Source organism: Ornithodoros turicata, chromosome 2, assembly GCF_037126465.1.
Source record: "Ornithodoros turicata isolate Travis chromosome 2, ASM3712646v1, whole genome shotgun sequence".
In the NCBI taxonomy this organism is placed as follows: domain Eukaryota; kingdom Metazoa; phylum Arthropoda; class Arachnida; order Ixodida; family Argasidae; genus Ornithodoros; species Ornithodoros turicata.
Window position 1 is genome coordinate 90,818,133 of NC_088202.1, and position 17,665 is coordinate 90,835,797.

The following is a 17,665-nucleotide window of genomic DNA, read 5'->3' on the forward strand; positions in this document are numbered from 1 at the left end:
ATACTGCGGGTATTGTGAATTGCGAGAGACCAACACAGGCAAGGCGGGTCATTGAATTCGTAACGTCGTTGCATGCAAAGTCGGTGTGGTGTGCACCTCGAAGGGTAGGTAACTAAAAAAAAAAAAGGAAGGAACCAAGGTTATGTAGACAAGTTCAAGACAAAATGTATGTTACGAGAAGGGATTCGTCCGTCCAATGCGCATTTGTTTCCTTTTTTTTTTCTTCATGTATACATATCAATATTTTTTATGCGTGACATTGTGTCCTAGAATTGAGCTTCTGAGAATGCTTTAACATGCAATTAAAACATGTGTCAGAGTACGTGTAACACGCGACATCGAGTCAGAATCTACACTACCAGTGATCCTGGCTTCACTGAGCTACGCTCTGTCCCAGCTGTTGACGAACGTGCTCCTCTGTTAATGAACCATCCACGTTTGGAACCGTGATGGCTCCAGTGATTTTTTTTTCTCTTCGTATTATTTTCTTTAGGTTTCTTAAGAACTTCGCGGCAACCTTAGATACACCATCACGATTATAAAACGATTTAAAGCAGCATGAATTAAACGCGTAGCACGACTTGATTTTGACTCTACCGCGCTCCAGACAATTCGTCTGATGTGGTTCTCTTGATGCCGTCCTAGTCAAAACCGACTTCTTATCACGGCCTATCCTATCGTCGATTCAAAAGCTGGCACTACAAGGATGCCTTCGTAATGTGAAATGCCTGACTCTGGGCAAAGCCATACAGGGACAAGACGAACACACGAGTTTGTCCAATAGCTGGCCTGTATCTATACCATACTCTCAGTTTCTCAAATCTGTACGTACCTGCCCCCCTTTCTGTCGCTCTCAGGTGGTAACGGATCGGATCGGAACGGATCGGTTCGGATATCTTTTTCGGGTACCTTATCTTGGATGCACTGAGGCTCCTAGAAGAGTGTGTGCACTGCTGGGGAAAGCCTTACTTTTGCTACCTTCTTCGTCTTATATGTGTTAGAGTAGCACAGAAGTCATTTTTAACACCTTGTTTTCTTTGTACAAAACTGTTAAGAACCCAAGCAGCACAATGTATTGAAAGTCGGGTGCAATAGGGGTGGACGGGTAGGTGGAAGGCCTTGAACACACTCGTGACACTAAAGAACATTGATAAGACACATACCGTCTACCCCTATTGCACTCGACTTTCAGTACATTGTGCTGCTTGGGAAGATGATATGTAGTATCAAGTGTGATAACATGCGCGCTCGGCACTTGTGTGATAACGGGCTACGCCCACCGCCTTTCCCATTTAAGCGCATGTCACGCTCTGTCTCTTCTTCTTCATTGCAACCGCTTCTCATGTAACGTTCAGTTGGGGTCCGCCCGCCGCGGACAAATAAAGTATGTTGTGTCTGTTACTGGTGTGCTGCTTCCGAAAAGACATGACAGAAGGCCAGTAAGATGCACAATAATTCGCCCCATAGAGCCGTAATTATCGCAGAAATTGAATTTAGAGTACGCCGCAAAAAGCGACCGTGTGCAGCGGCGGTGGAGAGCAGTACCAGCCTGTGATCTGCCTGGGACTCCGCGCTAACGCTACAGGGGCCACGCTCGTTGATTGGCGCAGAGAAATGTTGTCTGCTACTCTGCTGTTCGGGGTTCTCAAAAAGCGTTGCCTCTGACTCTGTCATGATTCGGCCGCTCCTTCTATCCCCAATTCTCCCGTTGGCAAAACTGGTTGACGATGGCAAAGGGACAGTGCGCTGACTCCCACTGACGAGCGAACCAGAACGAGTTGCCCCAGTAACGCCATCGGTGACGTGCATCATACTTCTCCTCCTCGTTTTACCCGTAGTGGCGAGTTAAGGGTGAACGCGCAGAGCCATGTTTATGTTCTTTTTTTTTTTTCTGGGAGACAAATTGCACACATCAATACCTTTCCGCTATTCGGCAAAATGACACAAACACTTTCATCAGACGTCTTAATCTGAAAAAAAAAAAAAAAAAAAAATTAATGGCCCTCCGTACTCCTTTAAGAGTTGTCAGCCATAGGGGTAAAGCTTGCCAGTTCTCAAATGTCTGTTTTTGTGATGCTTGCTGATGTCAAGAAGTCGTGACTGTCTGTTGACGTCTGCAAGCACCACGAAGCGGTGGCCACTGTTGTAGCCATTACCTTTTTCTGACGCTGCACGTTGTTGTTGTCGTGGTGCAGGAACACATGGTGATATATAGACCGTTTACAGCAGCCAGTTGCTTCAGGTGCTAATAGATGGCGCCACACTAGCTCTGCCATTGCTTGCCTTCTGCGAGTGCCTGTGTGCCTTTGCATATGTGAGCGCTTCCGAGATTTTTAGCCGCTGCGCTACAATTTTGTGCAAAATGTGGAAAAGCAGAGGGAAGACTTGGTCTGTGATTGAGTGTAGAAACTGTGACAGAGATCTGATCCTGTGGGACGAAGCAGTTTGTGACATTCACGAGCCGTCGCTATACACAAGGACTGCCCGTGTTCGAGGCCTTTTGCAATGCACGGGTTCCCACAAGGAGAGATAAACAAGCTGATCCGACAACGGTGGGTATCGAATCTTCAGAGGAAGGATTTCAAACCGGGAAAGTCAGCGAGGGTGAATAATGCAGCCCTCAAGGTGGCGCAGCATTTCTGTGTGAGCCCCAAACTCTGCTCTAGGCGTTGACTGCTTGTGAGAATAAACGTCCTCCATAGTAGGAGGGATCACGTTCCTTGCAGTAGAACGGTTCCATGTACATGCCTTGCCAGTGCACGAGGCATTCGTGAGCCCATTGTTTGTCGCCTCAACAACCTTGATGGACAGTGCATAGATATACTGCACCTGCTGCTCAAACCCGCTTTACAGGTGCATGTTGCCGCCAAAGTGGACTCGAAGCGAATCTCTGCACTATACGTTCTGCTCACTGTTTGTGTCGACTTGATGTCAGCATTTAAAATGCATACACCATCATTGCACTGGCACAGTACTACACCGACAGGGCCACTATCAAACACGTTCGATCCCTTTGCAAACCCTCTGTAGTTCAGCGCAGGCTTTCCGTCTGTCTCGTTGATCATGTAGTTGTATACATCTGAAATCAAGAATAAAAGTATGCTACTTCATAACGCAAACATAACAGCCCTTATACATGCATACCTTCCTCAGGTAGTTGTACCACAACTCTTGCGATAAAAGCAAGAAATCACGATCTTACGATATTACATTATGAACGTATTCATAATGTAACGTATACGCAAAAAAAAAAAAAAAAGAACCGCCGAAATGTGTAGTAACTCAAACATAGTTGGGCCGATCATTTGGGACGCACGAGGGCAGAAATATCACTCTAAATCAAGCAAATGCAACTTAAATTATATAAAAAAGCGCACTCACCTGACCGTTTAAGCTTCGGCCAAAGCCTCGTCTCATCCTTCCACCCGGAATTCATTGTAAAAAGTTGAAAATCGGGGAAAGCGTCTCTGAGTTGCAGCGCAATACTGCGTGCGCCATGCCAACAGGTAGTCGAAAGAGAAGGCAAGCAGTGGCGCGCAAGGTCACGTGCGCTAAGATGGCGGCGCCCAGATAACTCTGCTGTAAACGGTCTATTGCCTTCTGGCACACCGCCTTCTGACACATCTTGGTCTTGAGAAACTTATCCATCACAAACTCTCTACCTTAAAAAAAAAAAAAAAAGAAGTTTACTCTCAGATTCTTATTTTGGCATCAGAGAACAGCGCTCCACTGAACTTGCCCTTCTTGCTCAAAAAGAACACATTATCTCAGGCTTCGAGAACAAGCTCACGACACTAGGAGCCTTCATTGATCATACTAAAGCCTTTCATTTAGTAAATCATCACGTGCTCCTTCATAAACTCCAACACTACGGTGCTCGCGGCATTCCACTAAAACTAATACTTACCTTCAACATCGCCATCAATTTGTTGACATACGTGGTAACCATTCAGACGTACTTCATGCATCGTCTTGCGTACCACTGGGTAGCTATTCTCGGCTCCCTACTTTTTATCATGTATATTAACGACATGTTCGACTTCGGCATTAAGTTTATCACCTGCGCTGACGACACAGGCTTATTTTTGCAAGGCGAGTCGCCATCCTACCTGATAAATAGAATGAACAACTATCTAATCACCCTGCACAGCTGGTCCATTGACAACTACCTACAAATTAATACCACAAAAACCAATGCAATTGTCTACCACTCACCAGGTAAACATATCACATACTCTGTGCCCATTGTCCGTGGAACCAGCACAATTACCACTGTGACAGAAGTTACAGGGGTTGCGACAGGTCATCCCAGGTTATCCCACATAAACGTATCAAACGGCGCTTTTCACCGATGTAAGCCTGCATTGAATGTTTCAAGGCGAAGAGGGTAATAGAAACGGAGAAAATGGGCACCGCAGATACCGAAACGCATGCGGCTCTGACATCACAGACCCACACCGCCGCCAATGAGGCAGCGCACGAGAAGTCGCGTGCTTACGACTGCCAATGGGAATGGACGCAATTCTGACGTCAGTGATGACTGCGCTTTGCTCGGGAGTGCGTTCGAGGGCTTGTATCTCGCTGAGTGCGACACGTAGAAGAATAATTCTTTTTTCCTCTGGGTTCGGGCGTCTAATACAATGCGTCCATAATGTTATGAACCACTTCTATGAAAGTGTCTCTACCCAATTAAATATTTCGGTGTGTGTTTCACCCATACCATGTCGTGGGACAAACACGTTAGTCACATCACAAAAACAAATACAACTGGCATTCAAGGGCGTCTAAGAACCGCCTTCCCATGCAAGGCAAAATTAATGGTTTATCGTACTCTAACTTACCCACATCAGACATATTATCACCTTGGATGGGTGTACAACAGCACTAACCATCCTGAACACGCTACTCCTGTGCCAGAAGAACATTGTTCGGCACAATACCAACATTCCTTACTTTCACCCTACTAAGTTCTTCTTTCCAAAGCTTAACCTGCTAAAGATAACAAATCTCTACAGCTATCGCTTAGCAAGCACTTATAACATGTCACTCAAGCAACATAACAATACTTTCTTTAACTTAGCAAGATTCACAACTACATGAACACATTATTCATTACGCCGCAACTAGGAACTAGCGCCCAGGAACTAACTTTGACCTACAGCTCTTATCACATTGGTGGCCAAATCTTATCAACACACATATGCAAAACAACATTATCGTTGAAGCACTTGAAGCTCGCTAAAATCACTTTGTATTATTTGGGACACCATTTTAGTACTCCGTTCGTAGCTAAACTTATAACAACTCGAGATAAACTGATGTTCTGAGGCTGGAACAACATAGAGGGGACAGATACACACAAAGCCTCAAATTGCCTAAGAAATCAACGATGAAAGATGAAAGTCACTGAAAAGGTTAGCCAGCTGTAGGGATCGAACCCACATCTTCTGGATTGCCGGTCCAGGGCTCTACCAATTGAGCTAAGCTAACACGCCTCTCCAGCGACTTTCGGGGTGCGTCATCTGAAGGGACGACAAACCAGCCACTCACTCTCACTCACCCTCCTTTCACTCTTATATTTTTGCTCACTCATACACACATTCATACGACGGAAATCGACGCAAGCGGCACCTGTTGAACAAGAGATAAACTGATGTTCTGAGGCTGGAACAACATAGAGGGGACAGATACACACAAAGCCTCAAATTGCCTAAGAAATCAATGATGAAAGATGAAAGTCACTGAAAAGGTTAGCCAGCTGTAGGGATCGAACCCACATCTTCTGGATTGCCGGTCCAGGGCTCTACCAATTGAGCTAAGCTAACACGCCTCTCCAGCGACTTTCGGGGTGCGTCATCTGAAGGGACGACAAACCTAATTATATATTTAGCTGTATGTCAATCGAGGGCGGGGTGGGGGAGGGCGATGAAGCCGCGTCAAGCTACTGCCTTGTAGCTTTTTGCCTCCACCTCCCACCAAGCACTCGGGAAAATAAACTTTATTACACTTACTATATATATAAAGAGGAAAAAAAAGCCATTAAAGAAATAAGTAAATGACGCTAGACTTGTTTGAAATTCAAATTTACAGATTAAGATGGCTTCTATGGCTGCACGTAGAGAAACAGATACTCATGGAACGATGCGACAGCACCAGAGGAAACGTGTTTCGCCGTGTTTGCGGCTCGTCAGCTCTGGGTAGCTGCGCATCGTTCGCAATTGGCAAACCAGGGATCGCTCAGCGAGCGATATACACCTGGGAGGGTGACTGAGCACTCCTCAATGCCACAGTGCAAGCCAGTGAATTATAATGAGGGAAAAAAAGCCATCAAAGAAACAAGTAAATGACACTAGACGTGTTTGAAATTCAAAGTTACAGATTAAGATGGCTTCTATGGCTGCACGCAGAGAAACAGATACTCATGGAACGATGCGACAGCACCAGAGGTCACGTGTTTATATATATATATATGTATGGAAAAAAATAGTCGGAGCTCTTTGGCTGCACGTATAGCATATGTTTGTAAGTCAAACGTCGCCATGCCAGTACTGGACAGCTGTTTTGGCCTGCTTGGGCCTCGTCAGCAGTACGCAGGCAAGCGACGTTTGAGCGGATGGCGTCAGAAGGTCACGTAACACGTGATTCCTCCCGTATCCCTGTTGTCCCTGTATATATATATATATATATATATATATATATATATATATATATATACAGGGTTGGGGTTTGTATTGACGGTGAAACAAAGAATACGGCCTTTCGGGAGCTTAACTATGGATCGGACGACGTATCATACGCTAAGACTTTATGCAAGCACAGTCAACGTATTACGAATAATTCGTGAAAAAAAAAAGAAAAAAATGCCGGCTCCTTTTTCTATGACCCATACCTGTGTTTCCGTTTCTTCCGCTAGATGTTCGTCATTACAAACCGCGAAATTTATGTTGGGCAATCCTGTATATCTTGTAAAGCAAACACGGAGATGCTCGAGTTACACAAAAGAAAGAAAAAAACAACAACGCTGTTTTACGCTTGACGTCCATTGCGTCAGCTCTGTGTATAAACCTCATACGCAACAGACCCCAGTGCATTAACCAGCAAACCCGGGCGTCGTCATCCGGTGGCATTAAGTGGAAGACGTTAATTTGTGTTATCCTTGTTGCGCAGCAATGAGACGATTCCTGGTGCGTGCCTATGATACGTTTTACGTGAATATCACGGTGACCCACCAATACAACTATACGTTGGAGTTCAGCAAAAGCCAGACGGAGGTCCGCCAAGCAGTTCTCCGGGAACTCCGCTCTCGTGTCTCTTTGTTCATCTTCATCTTTCGAGTGATCAGCAACGTACTCATCGGTGCAATACTCTATATCGTTTATAGGTATGGTTGCCAACTACCGAGATGTGACTGTTTCGCTTCAATATCACGTGTGCATAGATTAGGACCACCTTTGTCATATTTTTCTGTCTCTCCAGGTCGCAGGTGGAGGCGCTATAAGATGGAGTTAAAGGAGCATTGAAGTAGATTTAACATTGCTCGAAATCCTGCCTCGTCTATCAATCTGTCCACCAGGAGTCACCATGCAAAATATTTTCGCTCTGCAATGCGTTATAGCTGTGCAATCGAATTCGGAGAAGCCGGTAGTCGGAAAAAGCAGCCGCGGACGGCCGACTCGATGCTCTCGTGACGTAGTGAAGGCTCCGTGCCTTGTTTCTTTGTCTTTTTCTTCGCAGCTCACGCGCCGCGTATACATGCTTGAGCTGTGCCGCTGTACATCACTGGTCACGTGAGAGGAGTAGCATACGTCATGGCGCCCGCTCGTTCTGCGATGCACTCTTTTCACGAGGAGGAGGATATTTCGAAGGTGTGCTGAACAGAGCCCTCGCGCTCGCTTAGTAGGTCACCTACGCAGGAACTCATTTTATTCGTTGGAAAACACTCTGCACCGAAAAACGAAAAAAGAATAATTGAGGGTCACCTCAGTGTTCCTTTAAAAGGATAGTTCGCTCTCCGAGCAGCAACTGGTAGATATCTGTTTCTTTTTTTAATTCCGTGTTAGCACCGCGAAGCAACTGTGGCTATGAGCGGCGTACAGACCCGGACAGATGGAGAGAGGACAGCAGGAAGGAGTGGGGGACAGGGGGATATCTGTTTCCACGGGTAATGCAATCCCTAATTTACCGTATCCCCGCTTCACTTTTCGCCGACTCGAGCTCTACAGTTTACTATCGTCATTATATATCATCAGAATCGACGTGGTTTCAAATCCGGGCGCAGAAAGATGTACGTGCGACGTCGGGGTGGGAATTGGGCCTTGACGCATGGCTTCATTCTCACCCACCGTAGAGAATACGTGAGGACGAGGTGTGGGAGAGGAGGCTGAAACGCCACGAAAAAGTCTCGAGAGCCGATGAGCACATTTTCTGAAATTCAAATGACTCAGAAAAAAAAAAGGTGCTGACGGCAGGACTCGAACCTAGACCGCCATGATTTGCGGTCAGGGATGCTACCGTTACACCACGCCAGCAGGGCTCTCTCCTGACTTAGAGTATGGCTTACCATAGTTAGTGGGCCTCAAGTACAAGGGGGACGGACAGCCCCCCCCCCCAACCACGCTCTTTCCATTCTCTCTACGTCTTCCTCATTCACTTATTCAGACACTAGACGGAAACAGACACACGACAGACGACGGACAGACGAGAATTAGCCGAAGTAGGCTACAAACATGGACGACACAAACACATGGCCTCCATCGCCCAGTAAGCAATGAAATTCAAATAACTCAGGACACAGGTGTTCTTGAGTCATTCAAATTCAGGAGAGAGTCCTGCTGGCGTGGTGTAAGTGTAGCGTCCCTGATCAGAAATCAGGGAGGTACAGGTCCGAGTCCTGTCATCAGCACCTTCATCCTGAGTTATTTGAATTTCACCGATTATTGATTTTTGGGCGTTGGAGGCTTATGCGTTTGTGTTGTCTATGTTTATAGCCTTGTTTGTAGCAGTGTACACAGCCAGGTCAGGGTGTCTTTGTAATAAACGTCAGTTGAAGTGAACGCTGTGCCTCTGTCGTCTGTCCGTGTTCCTGTCGCGTTCGTGCACTATGTTTCACCTAAACCAACACGCTCTACTAGTCCTTTCATTAAAAAACTCCTCTAAATTACATGGCGATGTGAACCTAGCAGTTCTTCAGTACTGCTCCCAAGTATATATCTTTCTACAAAACAAAGAAACGAAGGAAAGGAGCCCAGAAACCCAGAAGGGAGCCCAGTCTCTTTTCGAGGTATCGACGGCTTTCGTCCCGAGGCTTTTCTTATGACAAGGAGCAATTGAGATCACGTCGTTTACTTCCCCCATGATCCGAATTCCATTCATCTCAAAATTTAGAACATACTATGGTATTATTTCAAATTTCTAACGCCTGTTTCTGCATTTCCGCTGCACTTATTGAACTGTAAGAGAAATGATTCGGTAAAGGAGGTAAAAAACGCTAAATATTCCTCCAGTGTCTGAGATTCCGTAATAATACGAAAAATAATAAGAAACTTAAATTGTGTCAAAGCGAAGAAGGAATATGTGCAAAGGTTTAAAAAGCAAGATGGACAGTTGAAGTCCAACACCCCATGACAACATCGTTCATTCCGAATCCGAATCGATTACACAATTATTCACTTTCATATTTCCAAAATCAGAATATTCGCACAGACCTCGTACTACGAAATGTGCTCACATGTGTCGGTGCTCTTGTTGCTAAATTTGACAATGTACGTAAGTGTATTCGCTCCGAGATCGAACGGTGTCAGCGCTGCGGAGAACTTAGAAGTATCGTAGTGTGTACGCGTCGTCTGCTTTTACACGTTTATTCCGCGTTCAGTGCAGTAGGGGGAACCGAACAGCATCGTACCATCGCGGCACAAGTGATATTCCACTGAATATACACAATAATTACGGAAAACAACCATCAACTCCGAACAACGGCCCGCATGTTATCCACACTAGAAAGGTGACAGTGTCGCCCCCTATAGGTCGATCTCGCAGCGAATAGGGCCCTGTAAAAATGCAATAAGTCATGTCTCGCTTATCTGGAGTTCAGATACCTGGAAAACTCGTTATCCGGACTACATTAGCGAGGACGAACCTGCTACCATTGTATTTTGTCTCAGCTATCCGGAATATACCATATGCAAAACGTAGCGCCATCTCGTAGCACCTACCAGCATTCCACCATGTCTGAGGCGTTCTACCCGGCCCGAGCAATGCAAACAACTATCATACGACAGTTCTCTCGCGTGTCATGCTTCTCACATATGCTTTTTAACTATCCTATTTGTGTGATAGGACGCGGATTTCAAAGGGGAATGTAAACTAGGTAAGAGAGCCTCAAATGTCTATATTCCTTACTGCATAGAAAGCGTTGAGCACGGTGACATAGGTTGGGCAACACAATTACGTTAACCTAGTGCAACGATGCTTTGTTATCCCCTCCCAGGAGAAATTTTTACAGTTTAGTACAGATCATTTGAGAAATTGTTAGTGCACTTTATACAACAGGAACATTTGGTACAAAATAAAAGCTTACGATTGCAGTTGTTGCTATGAAACCCGCTGTGATACTCATCGTTACGCACTGGTATAAAATGTGGTCTTTCTCAGCTCGGTGAATCTGAGTTTTCGTTATTTGACCATCTCCCCCATAACTGTCACGTTTGGTTGCACTGCATTTCGTGTGACTGTTTACCAGAGAGGTAGTCCTCCCCAGATGCGCCTCTCAGACAGTGCACTCTGTTTCAATCGTTTAGTGCGAGGACACTTCATGCTCGCCTTACAGTCACCTTCAACAGCTTCCCTGAGACAGAAATTACTGCTTGCCATCAAGAGAAAGGATAAGTTCAATGCTGACACAGCAAAGGTGCATTCTGGGCACTTCAAAGAGACTGATTTTGTCCGAAACGTGCCAAATGGAATGGGCCTCTATGAATTTGTTGTGCCATCAGTTTTCACATTCAAAAAGTAGTGAGAGAGAAAACCACCAAGGGAACGCGTAGTAGTGATACAAAGCTGTCGATATGTCATCGGTAGTCCAGAAACAGATTGTTTTAGGATAATTGACCATCCCTACTTGCCGCAATCACACTAAGCCGTATACAGTGCACTAAATAGTTCTTAAGTGGACTGTACTGAACTGTCTAAATATGTCATAGGATGGCATTAAAGAGCAGCCTTGCAGTAGATTATAGTAATTCTCTCTCCCAAAATCAAAATGACCGCGCTCCAATGCGACAAGGAATTCAGAAGCACTCTCACCTTGCTTGCATTCCCTTTTGAGCCCCTCGTCTCACCATGTGAATAACATAGTGAATCAGCACATGTGTGAGGCAAGACACGCGATAGAACAGCTGGGCGTGAGTCGTGTGTATGACTCGCGTCGGGGAGGGAGCCTCAGACATGGCGGAATTCCGAAGGTGTGCGCTACAAGAGGGCGCTGGGTTTTGCATACCGTCTATTCGTTATCCGTAGCATCCAGATTCGCTTATCCGGAAATGTGTCAACATCCTCTGTCCCTGGCATGTGCTGTGTTCGCATTGTTCCGGAAACGGGCCACATTTCTCCAGGGCATTCTGTACTGTATGACTCCCCTTTCCCCAGAGGTCACTGAGGCCGTCCGAAAGCATCGCCTGTCTTTTGGCCTATGTCACAGACATTTGCAAAAAGACAAAAACATGTGCGCGGGACCAACTTTATGAGATATTGCCCTTTTTGAAAAACTGGGTGACGCAGCGAGTACCGTGGCTGTGACCAAAACTCTATCACACGCGTGCTTACCAATTTCAAGCAGCTCACTTCGCATGAATTTTTCAAGTAACGCTCTTTTCATTGTTTCCTTTTCTGGAGCTATAAAGAGGAATCCCAAATTTTTCGGGCTTCCTCTGAAGTTTGCTTGGTTGGGTTATCTGGAAATTCATTATCCGGAAGAAAACGGACGACTCCCGAAGTGTGTAATCGAGACATGACTGTATTTGCGTTGACCCCGTGGGCATAAATACCAAAAACTCATGCTGAGAAGGGTCATTTTTCTTTTCTTTTCCAAGGGCGGGGTATATGAGATGTGCCAAAGTTCTATTATGCTCTCCAGATCATAAGAAGCGTGCTTTGGATACGTCGATCATTCTCTGAACCCTTATTCATTTACGCTCTATATTGCCTAAACTACAGTACCCTCTTTCCCCGCACAATAATTCTGAGTGTCCTTGCAGCGCCGTTCGCTACAGGCTTCGTTACCTACGCGAGGACGACTTTGACAACTGTTACGTGACGTGGAGGGTTGTAGCGCTGGACAAGACGCGCGCGCGGAAGGGTCTGGAGACGTTGCTCCCACTGCGGTCTTTGGAGAAGAGGGACTTCGTTGATCCATTCTGTCTGCGACTGACACGAACTGAACTGAAGGCACTCATGCTTAACCTTTGGAGCCTCGTCGTCAGCGCGGTGTACACGGCGATGGCTTTCATCATGGACTACACACTTTACAGGCTCATCACGTTCGTCAGGTCTCTGGGGAAAGTCGACGTCAATGCAGGACGTAAGTACGACTATAGGCAACTGAGCGGCATAATACCGAAACAACGCGTATGAACCACAGGTATAAAAAAAAAAGTCCTCACCTGGGTGGTATTCCGTCCAGACGTCCTTAATGTGGTATGTATTTGCGCTCGCAGTACGATTATCCAGTCGTAGGAAATTGAAACCAGTGAATGCCAAATTAAAGCTAATGTAGTTTGAGCCACACTTTTGCGCACCCGGCGGCACTCACGCGCGGTTACAGCTCTCTTTGGCGCGCTGCGTAACAACATAGCTGAACGCTTAATCGCTGCACAGCTTCACCACCACGTTACCAAAGAGTGAGGCGCCAACTGCTCTTCTTACACAACGTGGCAGCGTAACCAACGACGCCGCTGTGGCCGTTCGTGGATACAGTCGGTAACATATTTGACGTGTAAACCAAATGATTCTTATTTGATCCCCGCTCGGAGCAAATAATTTTAATACCATCGCATTATTGGATTAGGTCGTCGTAAATTCCTGTGGTATGCGCCGAAAACTCAGCTCGGAGGATAGACCTCTACCCGAGAAACGTCATCATGACGTTGGTGACAGACTGAAACCGAAACAAATCGGAAGGGGAGGGCTGGGTTCCACGAATGGGCACTTGTTCGCTGCCTCCTATTGAAAGAAAAGTAGGACGGAAGGTCGCGTCCCTTTCAGGGACCATCGTAATCCCCTCAAGACCGTAGCTTTCTGGCGCGACCTTGTTCGTCCCCTAGCTTCGAGCGTAGTTCAACCCTACCAAATTGGTGGCGCTGTCGAACACTATGACGTCATTCGTTTACAAACAGGGAGAGGTATATTGATAGCGCCACGGGAACCGTGGGAGTAGAAAAGTTTCTGGCAGAGTATTCAAGGTGACTCCTTCCCTTTTCCCGTACACAGACGCGTGCGGAGGGTCGCTTGAGAATCCGCTCGTGGCTATGAGTGCTCAGTATAAAGCGTAAAGCATAGCACCAGGCGTGTTCGCTAGGTGAGGTTATCGCGATGCAGCTGCGTACATTGGAATGCAGAGTTATATTCAGGGATGGGTAGTATTTAAATACATTGTAATTAAAAAACTATTTAAAATATAAATACATGTATTTATATTTTATATTTAAATACAGACTCGTAAAATGTATTTATAGTTATATTTAAATACAAACTTTCGAGTATTTATTCTAGTAACCCGGCGTCGGGAAAGTGGCGCCCCCATCGCCCGGCAGCAGCCGCAGTAGCCCCCTCCTGCACTCACGGTTGGATCGCTGCAGGAGGGAGACCCCCACGTATAGCTGTGCGTAGCTGTCCCGTGTCTGGGGAAAGGGGGATCCTGGCAGTTAAGTGGACTTGGAGGTTGGTTTGGACCCTTCGGGGCCCCTCCGGGAAAACAACACACTGCTTTGGCCCCTGCTTCCCATAGACGGGTGGTCCTGGAAGGCCCGGCCAGGACTATTCAGCTAGTCGCCATCTCGCTTTTCATCACTTTTCTTTCTTCTCCTCTCCTTCTATCCTTCCTCCCTTTCACCTTCTTCGGCGGCAAGGGTCAACCTTGGGCAGTCTTTCACTCTCCAGAAGCTGCACTTGGGTATAGTGTAGGCGTACCTGCTACTGCGTCAAACGCGGTCCCCTGGTTGGGCTCCGTGGTGGGCGGCAGGACCCTTGCATCGAATAGTTTTGTCCCCTTTATCGCTTCCTCTTCTTTAAAACGCCGAGATCGGAATCGGAAACGGTTCCGCACTGAGTACCAGCAAATTGATTTAAATACCTCAACACCCGAACCATGGTTTGCAAAGTTTCTCGTTGTCCACTCTAATGATGACACAAGACCACTGTCAAAGATATCTCCTTTCGTAATAGCGAAAGCACTTGAACAACTGATAGGTAAAGAATACAATGCCAAGAAACTGGACTCTGGAGATATCCAAGTCCACGTTGAAAAGCGAGAGCAAAGCAGTGCGCTTCTTTCACTGACAAGCATCAATGGGATATCTGTCACAGTAAGTTCACACAGGAGTCTCAACATTGTTAAAGGAGTAATTTCTGAGAGCGACCTTCTTGACTGTTCGGAATCGGAACTCCAAGAAGGCCTACAACAGCACGGTGTGGTTGCCGTAAAGCGAATAGTCATGCGTAGGGATAGGAAAGAAATCCCAACAAAGCACGTCATCCTTTCTTTCAAGCTCCACAAGCTGCCATAAACAATCAAAGCCGGTTACCTCAGTTGCAATGTGAGGACTTACATCCCAAATCCGAGTCGCTGTTACAAGTACCAGCGGTTTGGCTACGGTTCTCAGGTATGCCATGGGCAGCCCGTCTGTGGTAAGTGCGCCGGCAAAGACCATTCGTCAGAGTCGTGCAACAATGACTTTCAGTGTGCCAATTGCAAGGGTAACCACCCTGTTTACTCCAGATCATGTCCGTGTTGGAAGGAGGAGAAACAAATCCTCAAACTGAAAACGGAGCAAAATATCACGTACAGTGCAGCAAAGGCACAATTGGCGTTCCAGAAGAAAGGAACCTTCTCTGATGTGGTGCGCAGGGGAGTGGCACTACTCAGAGTATCGATGGAGACCCAGACCTCTGGGGCTCCCCTCCACACTCCCCAACACAGAGAGGGACACTGAGGGTTCTCCCCCGGTGGCCTCTCAGACGAACAGCCAGGGAGATGCAATGTTAACCTCAGAGGAGGTTGTTGCATCCCCCTCCGCTTGGGACGGGATTGCCATGGGCCTGTCTCAAAACACGAGTCAGACCATGGATCTCGATGACGATGACTGCTCCTCTCAGAAGTCATCTTCGAGTCTATCAAGTCTTTCCATGGGCAAGAAACAGAGAGGGAGAAAAGCTGGCCGAGGACGAGGAGGGAAAGCCAAGGAACAACAACAAAGGGTTCCTCCACCGAGAATACATGCTCCTTAATCCCTCCGCATTCATGGACAGTTGTTCCACAAGGTCTTTACGCCGTAGAGTAGTCGTTCAGTCCATATTCATTTTCCTTTTCTGTACATTTCTTATGAGTCCCCAGAGCATTATTCAGTGGAACTGCCGGGGTTTGCTGAAAAATCTTGATGACGTCCATGATTTGGCAGACAGACATCATGCTGTCTGTTTCTGTCTCCAAGAAACAAATTTGGTTCCAGACACCCCTTTCCACCTCCGATGGTGGAACGTTTATCGTACGGACCGAACGGACACGGCACGTGCTTCTGGAGGTGTGGCCATTCTCACGGCCAGAACACTTCCCACGAGAGACGTTCCACTTTCCACAAATCTTGAGGCCATTGCTGTACAGATCTGCACTGACCGTGTAGTGACGGTATGCTCTTTATACCTACCGCCATCAGTCAGGGTCGAACAGAGACAGCTTGAGGATATTATTAATCAGCTCCCATCGCCTTTTCTACTACTGGGAGATTTCAGTGCGCATCATTTGCTCTGGCGTTGTTCCAAAGTTGACACCCGAGGTAAAATGTTTGAGAAATTATTAGCATCCTTGCCAATCTGCCTGCTCAATGCAGGAAACGCTACTCATGTTAATGCTGCTTCGCAGTCCTTTTCAGCCATTGATATTTCACTGTGCAGTCCATCTGTACTTCAGGACATTTCATGGACAGTGGACGAAAACCCCTATGGTAGCGATCACTTCCCTGTCGTTTTACAGATCAATCGACCATCAGGTGCTATTAGAACCCGCCCACCTCGTTGGAAGACAGAGTTAGCAGACTGGGACCTCTTTAAACAAGAAGCCACACTTTCTATAGAGTCCTTCCTTGGGCTGAACATTAACGACGCAAATGACTGTGTCACAGACATTCTTGTAAAAGCAGCAACCAAGTCCATTCCACAGTCATCATGTTAACTGCCCAGTCGTTGCAAGCCTTGGTCGGAGGACTGTGGAAATACACGAAAAGAGCAGAACCGTGCTTGGGGCAGGTTCCGGCGGTATCCAACTCCAGGCGGTATCCAACTCCAGGTGAAGCAATTCTACTGGCGTTTAAGAGAGCTCGAGCAAAAGCTAGGTGGACACGCCGACAAGCAAAGAGTGAGTCATGGAAGGGCTTTGTCTCCTCCTTGAATAGCAACACCCCAACTAAGGTTGTGTGGGATCGACTGAAGAAAATGAAGTGCAATTACACAAGTTTATCTATTCCCCTTTTGGAGAGGAATGGTACGGTGTGCCAAACATTAGAAGAACAGGCAGATGTGTTGGGAGAACACTTCCAGAGTGTTTCTTCCTCCTCTTACTACACCCGGGATTTCTTAAAGGTCAAAGATGATGCTGAGAAATGCAAAATCACATATGGCACCAGTGACAGCCATGCTTTTGTAATATTCCTTTACTCAGGTCTTGGGTACAACATCCAATCCCCCCAACGTTCTACCTTTTTCCTCTTCTCCCTCGTCTTCGTCGAGATGGGCCGTTACATTCTCGCCTCCCCTGAGAGACCATTCCTCCTGGAATGATATGGAAAAACGTTTCTTATCGAGGCAAGTTCCACCTTGGCAGTGTCTCCAAGGTACCAAATGGTTTTTAACACTCCTTTCACTCTGGCCACCTTCACAACGTCAAACGGTCCTTTATATTTCGTGGAGGATGCCTGAAGTCCTTTTCTTACTAGTACTTGGTCGCCCACTTCAATATTCGGAATGTCAATGTTATGGCGCCTATCGAAGTTGCGCTTCATTCTCCTACGGTAGCGCTGTTCTTCCTCTGGTGTCCTACGCTTTTCTATGAGGGCTATAGCTTGGTCAATCCCCATAACTTTGTCAGCCGGCAGCACAGGGACTTCGCCGTATGCAGCGAAGTGTGGACTGCACCCCAATCCCGCTGTGTGCGATTGGTTATGATGAGCAACAGCAGCTTGTAGGCAGCACTTCCATCCTCCTCTAAAGTCAGGGTAGACGTTTATGAACTGTTTTAAGTCTCGTATCACACGTTCGGCGAGGCCATTCGCTGCTGGGTGGTAGGGAGCGGTATGCTTCAGTGCAATACCTCTACTTTGAGCCCATGCCTTGAACTTCTTACTCCGAAATGCTGGGCCGTTATCTGAAACGACGACTTTGACATCTTGAAACATAGCGCGTT

At 46.7% G+C, this 17,665-nt stretch overlaps 1 protein-coding gene across 4 annotated transcripts in view; it reads left to right on the top strand.

Annotated features, from left to right (window-relative positions):
• LOC135385769 (DC-STAMP domain-containing protein 2-like) overlaps positions 1 to 17,665 on the top strand; it is a 115,917-nt gene that overhangs the window by 33,103 nt on the left and 65,149 nt on the right. For 3 of the 4 annotated variants that reach the window (XM_064615278.1, XM_064615279.1, XM_064615280.1), the window contains 2 exons: positions 7,168 to 7,381; positions 12,252 to 12,574. The exons of the other annotated variant lie outside the window; for it this stretch is intronic. In XM_064615278.1, the coding sequence (XP_064471348.1) occupies positions 7,168 to 7,381; positions 12,252 to 12,574 (537 nt within the window). The remainder of the gene's footprint in view (positions 1 to 7,167; positions 7,382 to 12,251; positions 12,575 to 17,665) is intronic. 4 annotated transcript variants of the gene reach the window in all.